The 18,756-nt window shown below is 47.1% G+C and overlaps 1 protein-coding gene across 3 annotated transcripts in view; it reads left to right on the top strand.

The window, feature by feature from the left end:
- The window catches only part of Cgnl1 (cingulin like 1), a 155,425-nt gene that overhangs the window by 58,307 nt on the left and 78,362 nt on the right, over positions 1 to 18,756 (top strand). For all 3 annotated transcript variants that reach the window (XM_041679566.1, XM_041679565.1, XM_041679563.1), the window contains 2 exons: positions 385 to 520; positions 8,083 to 8,295. In XM_041679566.1, coding sequence (XP_041535500.1) covers positions 385 to 520; positions 8,083 to 8,295 — 349 coding nt within the window. The remainder of the gene's footprint in view (positions 1 to 384; positions 521 to 8,082; positions 8,296 to 18,756) is intronic.

Below are 18,756 nucleotides of genomic sequence, written 5' to 3' on the forward strand. Positions count from 1 at the left end.
TTCCTTTCTGGAAACAGCTTTGCAAATTTACCCAGTGATGGATTTTGCTAGGTGCATCTCAGTTTAATCAAACTAATAATCAGGATTGACTGCAGACATTAACTTGATGGTTCTCCTATTTTATAGTTTTGGTTTTCTTTGGTTTTAGACATTGCCTTATGTTTTATGTCCAAATTCTATACTTTGTGATCTCTTTCTGGTAGAGAACGTCCCTACAAATCTGTCTCATTTTGTTGGTTTGAGTTCTCATCTAATATCTTGACCAAATTAGACCATAGTCCTGAGGGGGCTTCTTGAGGCTGCAGGTGACCATGTGACAGCCCGAAAGTGAGGACTGAGGACCCCAGGGGCCTCTCTGATGGACCACCCCCTGTCCCCCGTTAGGCTGTTCCAGGTAAAGATGGAGCGGGAACAGCACCAGACAGAGATCCGAGACCTGCAGGACCAACTGTCAGAAATGCATGACGAACTGGACAGTACCAAGCGGTCCGAGGACAGGGAGAAGGGAGCCTTGATCGAGGTAAGGGACTGGAGGTCAGCTGTTGCCTGCCCGGGAGGATGGGTTTCAGGGGTGGATGCTAGACAGCCGCTTTCTGTTGTGTGTGTTTGTTCCACCGGTTTCTGCATTTAGGTTCTGTGAGGCCATCATTGTCTTGATCATTGTGAACAATAGGAAGAATAGTATGATAGGTCCAGGGGATGTGGGGAACTGAGGTTAATCCCTAGAACCCATGTACAAAAATAAACAGCTGGACTCGTAAACCTAGTGTGGGAGGAGGGATGGACAGGTCCCAGGCCAGTGAGCTCCTAGCCCAGAGACCCTGTGTCAAAAAACAAGGTAGGTGGGATCTGAGGAACGACATCAGAGGTGATGTCTGCCCTGTACCCCTGACTCACCCCCCCCCCCCACTTACACACACTCATATATATATAAACACACACTCTCACACACCCACAGATGCTCTCGCACACACATGCTCATACACTCACACTCATAAACTCACGCTCTTACACACTCACAGATGCTCTCATAGACACATACACGCTCACACTTCTGTACTCACACATTCACACATGGAGAATAATATATTAGCATTTCTCAGTTCTCAACACAGATCAAGGAGTTCTCAGTGTTTTCTCATATTCCTACATTAATTTTTCTGCTCATCTATTCATTTTTTATGTGTCTAAACTATTTTGAAGTAAATTACAGGTAGGATTATGTTTTACTCTTTTTTTTTTTTGAGGGAACTTTCTGAATAGTTACAATACCATTGTAGTAACTAACACGTTTATGGTTTCTATGATATACATGCAATGAGTCTGAATACACAACTCTTATCATCTCTGAGTCTCTGTACAATTAATCTAGGGAGTTCAAGGCCAGCCTGGGCGACATGAACCTCTCCCTAAAACAAAATTCTCCCTAAGGATAAATTCCCAGAAATGATGTCAGTGGAGAACTTAGGCTTTCAGAGGACAGAGATGTTTCTGTGGTCTGTGCAGCCATGCCCTGGGATCTGTAGTCTGCGTGGCCGTGCCCTGGGTTGTGTAGTCCGCGCTGCTGTGCCCTGGACTGTATTCATCCTCTGCTCTCTGTTCACTCCACCCTGCGCTAGTATTGCACATTTTCCTTTAACACAGTCAAGTGCAGTCTGTCATCTTTGCTGCTTCCCCCATTTCAAGTGCAGCATACTTCTGAATGACAGAGTAAGTTACCATATTTTTCTAAAATGAAGTAATTCTAAGATGAACTACATGCTATTTTATTTTGTTTTACTTTATTATTTTATTTTTTGAGGTAGGGCCTCATGTAGCTGAGACTTGACTCAGACTTGCTATGTAGCTTAGAGTGACCTTGTGCTTCTGATTCTCCTGTTTCCACCTCCCAAGTGCAGGGCTTGCTGGTGGGTCCCTCCATTCCCAGTTTACGCTGTGCAGAGGATTAAGCCCTGGGCTTCATAAATGATCTCTACCATCTGAGCCTCACCCCCGACCCACATCCTTAACTCCTGAACCTGACGTGGTGATAGCTTTGCGGGTTTGTGTGCATTGGTGGGGGATGAGCACGTGGACTCTGGCTTTGGTGTGTGTTCAGGCCACAGCCGTGATGGGAGCAGAGCACACCTCTTCTTCTTTTTTTTTTTTTTTTTTTTTTTTTTTTTTTTTTTTTTTTTGGTTTTTCGAGACAGGGTTTCTCTGTAGACCTCTTCTTAAACATGCTGCTGTTGGGGTCCTAGTGCGTCACTCTCCTGGCACACCGTGTAATCTGCAGAAGGAGGAGGTGGAGCGGGGTTGTTAGCAATTATGTCAATGACGTGCTTTGCCCCGGAAAGTCCCTCACTGCGTTCCTTTGTCTTTCCAGCAACTTTTCACAATACCATCTACACTTTGCACAGCATTAAAAGGAAGATCCCGGCTCCTAGTCACTTTCAAGTCATTCTTTGCATCTTAATAAGAAGTAGCCGGGAGAAATTCGATAACACTTTAGAGCTGGGGCCAAGTTTTCCGTGGCTTTTGCCTGAGAACTGACTCTTAAAACACAGCGGACATTGAATCTATAAGCTTTTGAGTGCTTGAAAACGGTTGACGCCCGGATGCTCCGTGAGCCCGTGTATCTATCAGTTCAGATTTATCATGAAACCTCTCTTCTTACCAAGGTGCTGGAAACTGAAGCCGAGGCCTGTGCCTGCCAGGGAGAGACATGCTGTGCCCTGGCTCCATCCCAACCCAGAGATTCATCACTTTTTGTTAAATAGCACCATGTTTTTCTACATGGAATCTGCAAAATAACATGTGTGGGAGTGGGGGAGCCAGACATAGAGGCAGGTGGATCTTTGTGAGTGAGAGAGTAGCCTGGTCTACATAGGGAGTCCCAGAGTGGCCAGAGCTATATACTGAGACTGTGTTTAAGAAGATAGTTTAAAGGAAAGCATATTAGAGAATATTTGTTTGCTTAGGCTGAGAATTGATGAACAATGGGAAAGATTTATTATTTGTTGAATTCTTGGGTCTGTAAACTTTTTTTTTCTTTATGGTAAAGTTAACTCTTTCTTTTGTAGTTCAGACTCAAACTCTCTAACTCACTAGGTAGCCAAGGGTGGCCTTGAAGTTTTGATTCTCCTGCCTTCTTCACCTCCTACATGCTGGGATTGTAGATGTGCACCGTGTACCTTGCCCATTTTTTTTTTTTTTTTTTTTTTTTTGTGAGGCTGAGGATGGAACTACATCCCCAGGATCTGAGAACTACATATTTTTTTTTGTTGTTGTTGTTGTTTTGTTTTTTCGAGACAGGGTTTCTCTGTGGTTTTGGAGCCTGTCCTGGAACTAGCTCTTGTAGACCAGGCTGGTCTCGAACTCACAGAGATCTGCCTGCCTCTGCCTCCCGAGTGCTGGGATTAAAGGCGTGCGCCACCACCGCCTGGCGAGAACTACATATTTTTGTAAATTAAAGAACTTAAAAACATTTTTTAGTGTGTGTGTGATTGTGTGTGTATATGTGTATAACATGTGGGTTCTAGAGGAAAACCTTAATTGTTTCTCAAATGTCAGCCCTACCTTGATATCTGAGATAAACCTAGAACTTGCAAAGCATGCTAGCAAGGTGTCTGGCCAGGGAATACCTGCCACCACACCTGACCTTTTTTTTTTTTTTTTTTTTTTAAATCACCTGTCTTCTGGGAATTAATCTAGGGTCTTGGCGGTAGCAAGGCAAGTGCTTTACGCATTGAGCCAGCTCCCCATACCCAGATGTGTGATGTTGGGGGCATGTCAGCATCTCAGAACTCCGACTTCCTCATTTATGAGTGGGTCCTGGTCTCTTTGAGTAGTTGTTTGTTTGGATATTTAGAAATAGTATCATTTTCATGCAGAAAGCGCCAAGCACAATTAACCTTCTAGATCTTCCCTCGCCTGCTCCCCATATGCACTAGAGTTTTTTTTTTTGTTTTGTTTTGTCTTACTTAAAATTTTTTATTGCATTATTTGTTTATTTTGTGGACGTGAATATGGGATGCCCTTGTCATGCTGCATGAACATCAGAGGACAACTTGTGGGAGTCAGTTCTCGGCTTCTACCACATGGGTCCCGAGGACCAGATTCTGTTCTTAGGCCTGGGAACTGGCACCCATCCTACCTGCTGAGTCGTCCCCTGTCTCCCGGGCCACACTAGCTGTGGATTGGCTGGTTCCTTGTCGCATGTGGCCTATCTTGACTACATGAAGGTTTGGAAATCAGTGATTCTGTTTCTCCTTGTTTTCCCTGATGATAGTCTCCAGGGGAGTTTGTCTTTCTGCTGTAGGCTTGTTTATAGTGTGAAGTTTTCCTACTTTCTCCTCTCTTCGTTTGATATGATTAAACCTCCTATTGATGTGAAGTTGGAAACCCTATGTGCCTGTTGGTCTCCCTTCTAGACACTGCTGTGATGCAGCAAGGTGTAATCTGATTGGATTTGTGCAGCGTGGCCCACTTAAGCGACAGCCCGAGCCACAGATAACACCCTGTCAGTGTAGAATGGACTGAGAAATCCTCGATCCTTGACATGCCTTGGCAGCAGCGCAAACACAGACACGTCCCACAGGAGATAAGGGTGGGGGAGAGGAACTGCCTCTATCTAAAGACAACTGAAAACTGCCCGAGAATAAAAGCAGGAAGGGCTGTTCTGAAGTTGCTGGCAGCAGGCGCCATCAAGTCCTAGAGTGGTTGCCAATGGCAACAAGGATGGGTGAGTTCTGCTCCTCTTCAGAAAGAGATGGGCAGGGACACCCAGGTGGTTAGGACAGGAATTCTTCGGCCTCAGGGATGGGTCTCCAGGCTTCATGGGAGCTCGTCGGTGCCTGCTGGGGGCATTCTGGTTCTGGCAGGGCTAGAGTTTGGTCTGTGTGGGGATCTCCTACCTGTTTGCCTCATCTGCTCATCTTGGAGGAAAGGAAAGACTTCCCTTGTTGGTTGTTTTTAAACTCATGACTTTGTATGCTAAAAAATAATTTAGGGTCGATGATGTGGCTCAGTGAGTGGGTGAAGGCACTCGCTGGGTAGCCTGCTGCCCTGAGTTCTTGTAAAGATGGAAGGAGAGAACTGACTCCACAGAGTCTCATTGCCACAGCACCCCCGACACACACACACACACCATTAATTTAAAATAAGCGAGCTAAGGGTTTCTCTTCCCCCAGCAGTGACACACCTCCTGAATGGCAAGTAGCCTGTGCTCTCAGAGATCTCGGTGTCCAGCATCAGCTATTGCTCTGAATCCCTAGGGGCTAAGGAGACCGGACTCGGGTGTGTTTGTACTCAGAAGGCCGGGAGAAGCGAGAGCTGGTAGAATCCTGACCTCTTGAGGTTCCGCCCTAAGGAACAGGGTGACTTATTCATTCCCAGAATAGACGGTGCTATTATCAATACACTTGATCCAGTCAAAAAATGTCAAAACTCAGATCTATATCTTTTCTAGAAGCTTTTCTCTCTCCCACTAAGGATATAAGAAACATATATACATATAAAGATACCTTATATAAATATATAAGAAAGAGTACAGGCGGGGGTGGTGGTTCAGTTGATAGAGTGTTTGCTTATGTGCACAAAATCCCTGGCTTCCACCCCGCGCTGTATAAAACAGCTGTGGTAGCACGTGCCTTTAATTCCAGCACCCAGGAGGCTGAGGCAGGAGGATCAGAGTACAAGGCCACTCTGTGTTGGGAGTTTGAGGCCAGCCTGGGATACATAAACCCTTGCCTGAAACAAACAAAACAAGCAGGAAGAAAACTCACAGCACGTAGATTGCAGAGTTGGAAGGGCAGACGGTGAGAGGGAGGATGGGAATGACTCTTCCAGAAGGGGTCTCGGGAAGACTGCTCAGAGGAGGCCACACTGTGTTTCCACAGGTGGAGAGAGTGGGCAGGGAGGGAAGGAGGAGGCACCTCAGAGCCTGCTTCCTTCTGGGAACCTGGCTGTGCAGTCAGGTGGGTGCTTACAGCAAGGGGCTAACCTGGACAGAGGAGCGGAAGGGCCTAGCTGTTATCGGACTGATTTTCTGCCTGTGAAGGTCAGGGGCAAGGGAAGTCCCAGTTGCTGCCCTGCCCTCGGCGCTTTGGGAACCGGTGGTACTGCTGCCAGAGCCAAGGAAAGGGCATGGAGAGGAAGGCTCATGGTGGGGCCACCTAAGCTGTAACCATGTTTAACCTCAGGTCTGTATGGAACAGGTGATGCTCAGGGCCGTCAGGTCACCGGGGTGCTGGTGTCAGGAAAAGATTGAGGCAATTAAAAACAAACAAAAACAAATATTGGAAAAAAAGGTCAAGGAGTTTGACAAAGGAAAATAAAGAATGCCAACTTCGATTCTTAGGGCTGTCTTAGCTTTTAGAAGGGAGAGAAGTGGGCATGGTCCTTGTAGAGAAAGTGAGTCCAGGGGAGGACTGTGCTGTCTGGTGATTTCCAGCAAGAGGGAGGCTCCGGGAGGAGTCAGGAAATGGTACCAGAGAAGGACCAGGAACAGGGAGAGAGGGAGTGAGGTGGCTAACTTCAGCTGTCAATGTGACACACTTAGCGTGACCTGGGAAAGATCTCGACAGAGAAATTGTCTAGGTCAGGTTGTCCTGCGGGCATGTCTATGGGGGATTACCTTGAGTTTTAATTGAGTTGGGAAGACCCACCGTGGATTAGGCTGCACCGGTTCATGGGCTGGGCCCTGAATTGTATAATAATGAAGAAAGCTAACTGAGAAAGCAAGCAAACAAGCAGACAACATGCGTGGGAGGGGCATTCATTTCTCTCTGCTGTTGACTGAAGATGTGATATGACTAGTTAATTTGATTTTCCTGCCTTCTTGCCTTTCTCTCATTGATGGGCTGTAACTGGGAATCGTAAGTCAATCAACCTTTCCTCCTCTTCCTCCTCCTCCTCCTCCTCCTCCTCCTCCTCCTCCTCCTCCTCCCTCCTTCCCCTCTTCTAAGTGGCTCTGGGTAGGATATTAGCACAGCAAAAGAAATGAAACTGGAAGAGGAGGACACCGCATGCTCTTGTCTTGGTAGGGGAGCCAGAGAAGCCACATAGCAGATGGCTATTGAGAGGTGTGAACCTGTGAACCAAGGTCATGCTTTGAAGACATTTAGCCGAGATTCCAGGAAGTGGGAAGGAAGTGGACCTGAACACACAGGGCAGCTGGCACTACTTCAGTGGTAGAGGGCTTCAGGTGGAGGCAAAGCCTACTGCACAGTGAAGATCCAAGGTGTGGGAAGTCCTGGCTACCGAGGGATCCAGGACAAAAGTCCTGTGGCAGGACTTGCTTCTGTTCAGCCAGATGCCCTTGGGCTTGGGGAATGTGGTTTGAAATGGAACCTTTGGCCCCAGTTTTGTGACTCTTTGTGAGCTCTTGACAGTGCAGGAGGGCAAAATGTGAATGTCATGCTGTCCTCAGGCAAGAGAGAGAGGAACAAGGTTGTCCTGAGCACTAGGAGCATGGAGAGAGTTGAACTGTGTGCAGAATCCTGAGGGCTGGGTAGCAGACGAGGCAGTAAGTCAGCTCAGCTGCAGAGCGCAGTTCAAGGTCTCTATATAGCAGGATGCTGGGCCATGGCTCAGATGGGAAATGAGTTGCAAAAACCATGTCAGGGGGGGTGGTGGTGGTGGTGCTCATTGGGTAGACTGTTTGCCTAGCATGTCTGAGGCCTCGGGTTCAAGCCCCAGAAACACATCAACCAGTTGATATTGGTGCATGGCTCTAATCCAGCACTTAAATGAAGGTGGATGCAGAAGGTCAGGGATGTCCTTAGCTTTGTAGCAAGTTTGGGGCCAGCCTAGGCTATGTGAGAACCTGTCAAGCAAAAGAAAAACCAAACAAGAAATAACTTTCTCCCAAAGCCATGACAGTGAGCCCAGTCACAATAAATCTTAAAGAAACTAAGTCAGGAAGCCCCAAGGGAATAAGGGCCTCTGAGAAGCACAAATTGTCACAAAAGGTGTGTGGCATGGGAAGGAGAGAGTGGGCAGGACTAGGGAGTCTTAAAGATGGTCAGTCTTAAAGGGCAAATGCTGGGCCACTGGTTAAGATGTCTGTTCCTCACCTCTGCGGTTGTATTTCGCCTCTAGGAGCTCCTGCAGGCCAAACGGGACCTTCAGGATCTGCTCCTCGCCAAAGAGGAGCAGGAAGATCTCTTGAGAAAGCGGGAGCGTGAACTGACTGCCTTGAAGGGTGCCTTGAAGGAGGAGGTTTCCAGCCATGACCAGGAGATGGACAGGCTGAAGGAACAGTACGATGCCGAGCTGCAGGCCCTCAGGGAGAGCGTGGAGGAGGCAACCAAGGTGAGCTCGCCATCCATAGAGGGTGTCAAAATGTGACCAGATGAGAGGCTGTGCCCACTCTCCCATGCCAACTCCCTTTGGCTTCATCTCTGACAATGACGATGGGTTTTTTGACAAGGAATAGCTTGATGTTTTAGCTTCTGTTCTTTTTAGCCTGTAAGCTTGGACATCGGTAAAGATTTAAGTGCTTTTTGCAAGAGGTGAGATTTTTAAAGCCTTGAGTGGACTCATTTTCTGCAGGCTTTGTGGAGTAGAGAGCTGGACCCTCCTGGGGTATCCTCAAGGCTCAACACTTAAGGCGTGCTGTGTGACTTTTCTCATGCACAGAATTGCAGACAAGACCTAGATTTCTGGAACCCTTTATCCCATCCCAGCTGCTCCCTTTGGGCTTCGTTCAGTCTTCCATTAGATAATTCATGTTCTTTTCTCAGCATAGCTGGAAAAGGGCTAATTAGCCAAATGGCCCCAACTCTTCCAAAATAAGTTTTCCTCTTAATTGAATTCTTGGCTCTTATAAATAGATTGTAAATTGTGTTGGAAGTGTTTGGGTGCAGGGTGCCCGTTGGCTGATGAAGGGAAAATACCATCTTTAGGGAAGGAAAATTTCGGAGTGTTCATTTTCCAGTGTCTCATATGAAGGGTGAAAGTGCTGGAGAGGGGAATTTCATACCTTTTAGTCTGCAATGGTGACAGTGGCAGTTCCCGCCCACCCCACTAAGCCCTGAGGCGGTTCACTGATTTTCAATGATGTCATGATAATTGCTAAAGACAAGAAGAGAAAGATAAGTTTGTTGTTACAACAGGAAAGTCTGGGAAACTGACTGTTGGGGGCCGTGGGGAGGAATGGGAGCGTTATTATAACTTTGAGATACTTCAAGGGCCTCTTGTTGGTTTGCCCTGCCACCCCCATCCTTTAGATTTGACTTAAATTGAGGGGGACAGGTAGAACTGACTTAGTCATCCCTGAGTTGAGGGGAAATATCTGTATTTTGTGTGTCTTTGTATCTGGACAATAGCCCAGTATCCTGGCTGTTGACTATCGCATGCTGTTAACTCAGTGGGTACAGATGGATATGCAGACACGGACACACGGACACGGACCCGTGTACACGCTGTTTATCACCTTTAGAGCTTGCATCAGAGCACACGTTTAACGTGGCCTATGCTGGGAGGCTCCTGGACGGTGCTTAGGGAGCAGTGTTCGGGCTTGTGTTCGTAGCTGTTTCACTAGAAGTCGAACCACATGTGGAATGGAAACTTCTAGGTCTGCTGGCACAGAGTGTACGTGGGGAAGGGAACCGCGCAGGTGGAAGGATATATCTCTGTTGTGTAGAGCTGGGGATCACCACAGAGACCTAGGCTGTTTATTGCATTGTGACTTTTCTGCTCACTGAATTTCTTTTTTTTTACACTAATTCATAAATAACTAGGGGATGGAGATATGGCTCAGTGGTTTAGAACAATTATTGATCTTATAGACGACCTGAGTTTGATTCCCAGCCCCCACATGGTGGCTCACAGTCATCCATTACTCCATTCCCAGGGAGTCCAGTGACCCCCTTCTGACCTCCACAGGCATCAGGCATGTATTTGGTGCACATACATAAAGACAAAACATTCATACACATAAAATAAAACAAATATTTAGAAAAGATAACCAGGGGAGCTCAAGTCAGTCTGTGAAATAAAGACAGGGTAAATTGGTTGAGACTTGTCATCTCCACCAGAGAACGCAGGGAGCTGATCTAAAGGAGCATGCCTCCATACCTTCTGTGGGCTAGCCTAAGCTCCTTGCCCCAGACCATATTCTATATCACCACCAATATCTTTCCCCAGAAAGCAATAATTTCCAATTGGTCTTCGCTTAAATATTTGTCTGGCACTCCATTGTCCCAGACTTAAGCTCAGATTGTTTACGTGGTAGGTGGCATGTCCCTTCTCAGGAAAACTGTCCTGTTACTTCAGAACAGCTGCCTGCCACTTCACAGCCCTCCCCAGATCGTCTCACCTGTGAACTGTCCTTGCTACCTCTGTGACCTTGTCCCCATCCTGTTCTCCCACCCTGAAATATACACCTAGGGGTGAGTCACACCTTTGGGTTTTTACTGAACACTGGCTTCCTATCATGCCCTGCTTTTGCCTGTCTCCTTATGCACAGGGCTGTTTTTATTTAGACCTTTTCTTTCTGTTGAGATGAGGAGCAGCAGACTCAAGTGCTTCTGAGGCCAAACAGGAAGCATCAATGAGTGGAACTGTGAGTCCCTTGGTGGTGACAGGAGAGGCTGATGGGGGGTGTCGCAAGCTGGAGAGCGTGCCCTCTGCTCTAGCGGCCAAAGTGACTTCTGACAGAAGCCTGGGTCCATGCTGTTAAGTCTCAGCTTTTTAGTTTATTTTTACTTTTTTTGAGACTTTTATACCTGAGCGTATGCTATGGACATAATTTCTACTCCTCTTCCCCCCTCCAGCTTGTCCTGTGTCCCCCTGATTATCTCCTCCTGAGTCCATGACCTCTTTTCCTGTAACTATTATTGTTACGTGTGTATGCATGCACACAGCATACTGAGTTCAGTTAGTGTTGCCCTATGTCCCTGTGTTTATGGCTGACCACTTGGGACAGGGAAATCTGTTAGGAGGCTGTTTCTGGAGAAAGCTGATCCTCCCCACCTAGTAGCTGTTAATGGTCTGTAGCTTTTCCTCCAGGAACGGGACCTTGTTAAACTTTGCCCTTCCACGGTGGTATATTGACTGCTGTTGTCTGATGCAGGTAACCTTATTGCTGAGAGTTCGTGGGTGCAGCTTCCTCATCCTGTCGAGAAGCACCGTCTCACAGCCCTCAGCTTTCACGGTCTCTCTGTCCCCCACCCCCAAAATGTTCCCGAGCCTTAGGAATCACGGTGTTGTTACAGATGTCCTGACTGGAGCTGGGACGCAGTGACTTATTCTCTGCCTTCTGACTAGTTATGGACCCCTGGGTAGCTTCCGCCTGCTGCACAAAGAAGCTCCTTTGATGAGCGGTGGGAGCTGTGCTCATCCACGGGTAGAAAGACAGGTATTTATAATACAGGTGGAGGCTGTATTCATTTAGGAACCGGCAACAGTAGGTTCTCCCATTTCAACTTTTAAAGATGAGTTGGGGCCAGGCGGTGGTGGCTCACTCCTTTGATCCCAGCACTCAGGAGGCAGAAGTAGGTGGATCTCTGTGAGTTTGAGGCTAGCCTGGTCTACAAGAGCTAGTGCCAGGACAGGCTCCAAAGCTACAAAGAAACTCTGTCTCAAAAAAAAAAAAAGGCGGGGGGGGGGGGGGAAGAAAAAGAAAACAAGGATGAGTTGGATATCTGCATGTTGATGTAAGATGTTCAGACTTTTAAGTGTTGCTTAAAAGCAACAACACCTCCTCCCCATCCAAAAAAATTCCCCACCTCCAATATCAAAGGACATACAAACCAAGCATAGCCCATCTGCAGGTCTGCAGGTCAACAGTACGCGGTTCCGCAGGTCAACAGTACGCGGTTCTGCAGGTCAACAGTACGCGGTTCCGCAGGTCAACAGTACGCGGGTCTGCAGGTCAACAGTACGCGGTTCTGCAGGTCAACAGTACGGGGTTCCGCAGGTCAACAGTATGCGGTTCCGCAGGTCAACAGTACGGGGTTCCGCAGGTCAACAGTACGCGGGTCTGCAGGTCAACAGTACGCGGTTCTGCAGGTCAACGGTACGCGGTTCTAGTCCCTGAGCTCAGCACGGTACCCGAAAGCGATGGTGAAGACAGCTGTAGTGTCTTCAGAGTCAGAGATGGCAGAGGGCGAACTCCCTCCAGCTTGGGTCATGTCCTAGCTGCTGGCCTCCCCCGGGTTTCCCCAGTGGCAGTAAAGGAGACCTGGGTGAGGGTTCCATCGCCGTGTGAATGCCTCTGCGGTCTCTGAAAGAGGATTATGAGTATGTTTGCTTTTCTTGGTGATTTTGCTTCTAAAAGTGTCCGCTGAACAAATGTGACAATCCTTTCTTATTGAGATGTACGTCATCTATTTGTGTGTGTGTGTGTGTGGGGGGGGGGGGGGGGGTTGATGTCTGCCATGACAAGAGTGTGGCGGCCAGAGGACAGCCTCTGGGAGGTAGTTCTCTCTCTCTTCTGTCTCTAGGATAGAACTTAGGTCCTCAGTCTTGGCTGCATGTGCCCTATCCACTGAGCCATCTTGCCTGCCCCTAGCCCCCTTCTATTAAATGTAAACTGAGTAACAGGTAATATCTTTCTGTTACATTATTTATAACATGCTATTACAGAGGAGATATGTAAGAATATTCTATTAAGTGTTTGGATACGAAGGGATTAAATAGAACCTTTTAATCTGGTAAAGAGCGTCTCTCAAATTTGTTCACTAGTATTCAACCTTTGTCTGCCTCAAAGGAAGGCCTCGTCATCCCAGCCGGTGGCTAAAAGCTGGCATTTCTATAAGGAAGTGAATTGCATGACAGCGTTCATTTCCTTGGACGGTCTTAGGAGCGAGCTCAACCTCCTCCCATTGTTTTTTTTTTTTTTTCTAACTTTTGCCACTGCCTCAAGCCAAAAATCTCTAAAAGGCTGTTTTATGCTGCCAAGAACCAGGCACCCTATCCGGCTTGAGCCCAGGCACAGAATGTCTTAAGTTACTGGAATACTCGCTGAAAACTGGCGAATTACATTAAGAACCTTTTACTGATATTCCAAACAGATCCTTGGTAATCTTTTTCCTTTTTCCATAGACACAAACAGCCATGCGGCTCAGCAAACAGGAATTCACCAATGCCTTGGTCATGTGGGGGGTTTCCTGGCTCAACAGAGTGAGCCGGACCTCCCTTGGGAGGTTCCTGGTCCTTCTGATGCAGAGGGGTCTGCAATTACCAAGGGCTTCCTTTCAGTCTTCTAAGGACGACCCAGGACTTTGCCACCCGATTTCCTCACTGTTTCCTTTATAGTTTTTTTCCATCTTTAAGAAGGAAATGCCTCTACTTCAATTTGGTGCAATGGTTGGATCCAGGGCACTGTCAGGGGGATATGAGTCACTGCCATCGTGAGATTACAATGGAGAGTGTCCCCTGGTGATGGATTGTCTTTTCTTTCTTGTCTCTAACCCTTCCCCTCTCCAATGAAAATGCAGAAGGGAAGCAGTATCTTAAATTTTCTTGAGGCATAGGGTCAACTCAAATCCAGCTCTCTCCCCAGAGACTCTCGGGGGCTGGAGAGATAGCTCAGAATGTAAAATGCTCACTGTGCAAGAATGAAGACTTACTTGCTTTTCAAACCCATGTGAAAAAGCTGGGCATGGTAGTGTGTGCTTGGACTCCCAGTGCTGGTAGGGTAGAAATAGACAGATCCCTGGGGCTTCCAAGCCAAGAAGGCGATCTACATGGTGAGATGAAGACCAGTGAGAGACCCTCTCTCAAAAGACAAGGTAGTTAGTTCCTGAGCTTGACATCTGGCTTCCGTGCTCCACAGATGTGCACTGCTACACGCTTGAATGCACACACACACACACACACACACACACAAATACACACACACACACACATACACACACACAAACGCTTTCTCTGTTGCCTCTTGGTCTTCACAGTATTCAGAGAGCTGGCATTGTTGGAGATTTAATTCTTGGCATTATCTTTCCTGCCACCTTGTTCTCCACTGGACATCCCCCCCCCCCCCAGGTTAAACTGTGGGCTAGAGGGATGGACCCACTAAGGGAAAGGTCAGCCCCTGACTACCCCAAAGTGGCATTGAACTGTTTGGGGGTTCCGTTTATGGAGAAAGATCATTCCTTATGAAAACAAATCTTGTCTGCTAGCATGACCATGTTAGTAGCTCATCTTGACTAACTCAGCATCTAAGTGATTCAGGTGCTTTGAGGCTGGTAAAAAGACGATTATTTTTGTGTCTGGAGATATGATTTTTTTGGTCATAGACTCTGAATGCTTAACACATAGCAGGGATTCAGGGAAATGGATGAGGAGCAGGACTGAGCTGAGTGAGACTGTCCTCGGCTTCCCTGCTGTTTTCATTTATACTATTTTTTAAGTAGGGAATTTGATCTTTATATTGACATATTTTAAAGATTTATTTATTTTATGAGTGTTTTTCCTACATGTATATACGTGTACCATGTGCCTGTCTGTGTGCCCATAGAGGTCAGAAGAGGACATCAGGTTCCCTGGAACTGGGGTTATGGATAGTTATGAGCTGCCATGTGGGTGTTAGGACTCCTACCTGGGTCCTCTGCAGGAATGACAAGCGCTCTTTACCTCTGAGTCATTCCTGCAGCCCCTGTTTATATTGTTTTTAAATACAAGATGAATATTTATTTGCTGAACATTTGCCAAGGGCAGACCATGATGCTTGTTTCTGTGAAGACTGCAAATCCATCCTATTAGGAGGCTGGAGTAGAGACAGGTAACACTCAGGCCGATTTTAGAAAGGAGTGTTACCTTCCGGGTAAGGTGGAGACAGTGCTGTAGAAGATGGTGTGAGGCCCAGAGCTTGTGCTGGGAAGCCAGGGAGAAGGTGGCAGTTGAGTAAATTTCACAATAGGTCAGTATCTACGTTGGACTCTGGATGGTGTTCAGACACAGGGCCATGGAGGCCGAGGATGTACTTGTACTGAGAAGAGCATCAATAATGAATGTGGAAAGGGAGGTGTGTGTCTGGGCTGGGACTAGGAGAAGTGGCAGAGGGTACAAGTTAAGAGTGACTTAAGAGGTAGGGGGCGTTCCAATGCAAGGACTGGGTTTGGATCCCAGTTCAGTGGAACCAACCACCAAAAGCACAGCATGGCTGAAATCACCAGAACTGTTTAAATGAGGTCTCCGTATTCATAATCATAAGAAGTAGTTCAAATAGTCGTGGAGGTAGCAATGATGGTGTTAATGACTTACACCCAGTACTTACGCCCATTGTTTTTGCATACTTAAGAGGAAAGAGCTATTGTGGTTTGGTCCATGCGTTCTGGGCCCCATGTACTTGTAGAACATTGCAGCTGTGGAATGGATGAGTGACAGGTGAACTTCTTCACATCACGGCAGACAAGAGGAGGAGACAGAGAGGAGTCACATACTAGATACTTCTAAGGACCTGCTCTCAGTACCTGACTTCTGTGCCTAGGCCCACCTCCTAGAGTTTCTCGACCTCCCCAGATAGTGCCGTCAGCTGCTGGTCTGGGCTTTACCAAACAAGCCTGCAGGGGAGATCTCATATTCCAACCACAGCAGAGGTGTTGTCATGATTCTCTGTCCTAGCTTCTTTTGTGGTAATAAAGATCATGACCAAAAGCAGCTTGGGGAGGAAAGGGTGTACCTGGCTTTTATGCCCTGATCACAGTCCACCATTGAGGGAAGCCAGGGCAGGAACTCAAGGTAGGGGCCTTGAGAGAGGAGCTGCTGCAGAGACCCTGGAGGAACACTGCTCAGCTACCTTTCCCATATGATCCAGGACCACTGCCCAGGGATGGCGTCATCCACAGTGGCCTGGGCTCTCTACCAAGTAGTTACCGAAAAAGTGGCCCACAAACTTGTGTACAGGAAATCTGATGGAAGCATTTCCTTGTTTGAGGTCTCTTCTTCCCAGATGACCCTAGCTTATATCAAGTTGACAGAAAATACATCAGTACATTCTGCTTATTTTAAAGAAATACATCACAGAGTTCATGGACAAACTAGGAGGTTGTCTGGGTTGTACTTTTTATTTTTGGCTTTTTTGAGACAGACTGTGTAACAGCCCTCCTTGTCCTAGAACTAGCTGTGTAGAGGCTGCCCTCAAACTCAGATCCACCTGCCTCTGCCTCCCAAGTGCTGGGATTGAAGGTGTGCGCCACTACCACCCGGCTGGGATGTACTTTCAGAAAAGGTATTTAAAATATCTTCTATCTATCTATCTATCTATCTCTATCTATCTATCTATCTCTATCTATCTATCTATCTATCTATCTATCTATCTATCTATCTATCTATCAATTTTTTTTTTGAGACAGAGTTTCACTGTAGTTTTAGAGCCTGTTCTGGAACTAGCTCTTGTAGACCAGGCTGGCCTCGAACTCACAGAGATCCGCCTGCCTCTGCCTCCCAAGTGCTGGGATTAAAGGCGTGCGCCACCACCGCCCGGCTTCTATCTACTTTTATTGACTGTACTTTAGTTCATCTGGGGGATGAACGAGTGGGATGTGGGTGAACAATCAGCCATGTGTTAGAAAGAACTGAAGCTGGATAGTGGGTCTGTAAGAGATGCTTAGGGTGGTCTCTCTGCTTGTGTAATGTTTGAATTTTCTGTAATAAAGAGTTGTGTGCTGTAGCTGCGGGACGGGAAGACTGGGGGGATCTATCAGTCAGTAAAGTGCTTGCCTTGTACGTTTGTGGATCCTAGGTGATCTCAGCGACGGAAAAGCATGGCGGCTTGTGCTTCTGACCCCACTGCTGGGGAGGAGGAGGCAGGTGGGTCCCCAGGCTTCAGCGTGCTCTTGTGCCCATTTCCATATTGCTTCTCAATGCTTCCTTTCCCTCTCTCCTACCAGTCTCTGAGCAGGCTCTTTCAAAGCAGCAGGCCAGCCAAGGGTCACGTGGGAAATCCCGTGCTAATCTTGGCATCGGTGTACTTGCCTCCCTTCAGATATGACTGTAGTTTAGTATAAAATTCTCTTTGCTTCCTTTTCCAAGACAGCCAGGTTAGCCAGCGGGAACCATGAGAACTAATTCCCTTTGCTTTTAACTTAAAAAAAAAATTAGTTTATGTTGAATGCCAGTTCTTGAGCAGTGGATTCGCTGTGGGGTTTCTTAACAGGTTCGTGGAAGAGAAAACCGGCTCTTTGCAGATGCAGGAGCACCTGGAGCAGTGGTTTTCAACCTGGGTCGTGACCCCTTTGGGAGTCGAGTGACCCTTCCACAGGAGTCACGTGTCAGTTACCCTGCCTATCAGATATTTATATGACAATTCATAACAGTAGCAAAATTACAGTTGTGAGGTTGCAATGAAATACTATTACGGTTGGGGTCACCCCAGTGTGAGGAACTGTACTAAAGGGTCTAATCGAAAGGCTGAGAACCGCTGGCCTAGATCAACACAGGAGCAGCCCTTAGCCAAAGGAGGAGGGCAAGACTCATGTTCAAAAGCATCTTTGGCAAACTGGGCGTGGTGGTGCATGCCCTTAGTCCCAGCACGTGGGAGGCGGGAGCACTGTGAGTCTAGGCCAGCCTGGTCTACATAGTGGGTTTCAGGACAGCCAATACTACATATTGAGACCCTGTCTAAACAAATATTCTCCAGTGTTCTCACTCTCTTTCTCTTTGAATCTTTGAATAATTATACTGGTTTTCTGTCTCTTGTGTTGATTACAAAGGTACATAGATAAGGCACCTGCATGGGCTTTAAAGGCCTTGTTCTGTGGCTCTGGTCCTGGGTAATCACTGTCTTACTGTATACACTGATGTTGATGCCCATCACAAGGAAATTTCAGAATCTGCTCATTGACATAGCTCAGTAAACAGGGTCCCTGCGTGTTGCCCCAGTATGTTGACTGAGCTGCCCAGGTCATATGTTGTGGGTTGTAGAAGACCATGTAAGGACACCCCAGATGTGGGTCTCTTGTGTGGGTGCCGGTGTGATTGCCAGTGCAGGACAAAGCCTAGTGTCTTAGTATCTTCCTCTATCATTTTAATACTTATTTATTTATTTATTTATTTATTTATTTATTTATTTATGGCAGTCTCTTACTATACTCAGAGGCAACTGTTTTTTCCAGGGCTTGTTGGCCTCCTGTGCCTGCCCCCTTACTGCCAAGGTTACAGATATAGATGACTGTGTCCAGCCACTGTGTGGGTGCTGGGGGTCAAACCCAAGTCCTCATGTTCGTTCAGCAAGCACTTCCTCCGCTGGGTCATCTTTGGCCCCATGTCCTCCTCCGAGGTACTGTTTCATCTGTCAAATATCTGGGTGTGTTTTATGTGCCATCATGATGCCGGTTCCCAAGACTGAGGCAGCAAGCCGTGGTCTCGAGCTTGAGGATCTTCTGTGCTCTTGTGAGAAGGAGAACGTGCAGAGAAAATGACCTCGACATTGTAGGTGCTGCTGCTATGATCTTAGCTGGTTAGGGGAGCAAGACAGGAGGACTACTCTTGATATCAAAGTTCCAGAAACAGAGGGTCCGTCTGTGAATTGACACCCGAAGTGTGTCACTGGATCAAATCTTAGAAAGTAGAAATTAACATGAATTGTCCTCGCTTCAAGAGCTTTTGGACATTAGCATGCTGTGAGTCTGTGTTGTGTGCTCAGCTCCTTCAGCGAAACAGTCACAGCAAAAGTCGCCAAAAGTTTAAACCATCTAAGCATATGATGAAGAAAATGTATTAGTCGGGAAATAAGATAGATTTCATTATGGCAAAAAATTAATTTAGTTCCGGGGGATGTAGATCAGTTTGGTGGAGTGTTTGCCTAGCATGCATAGAACCCTG

This window comes from Microtus oregoni, unplaced genomic scaffold (assembly GCF_018167655.1).
Source record: "Microtus oregoni isolate MIOR12 unplaced genomic scaffold, Mior012 000032F_ref0000030, whole genome shotgun sequence".
Lineage (NCBI taxonomy): Eukaryota > Metazoa > Chordata > Mammalia > Rodentia > Cricetidae > Microtus > Microtus oregoni.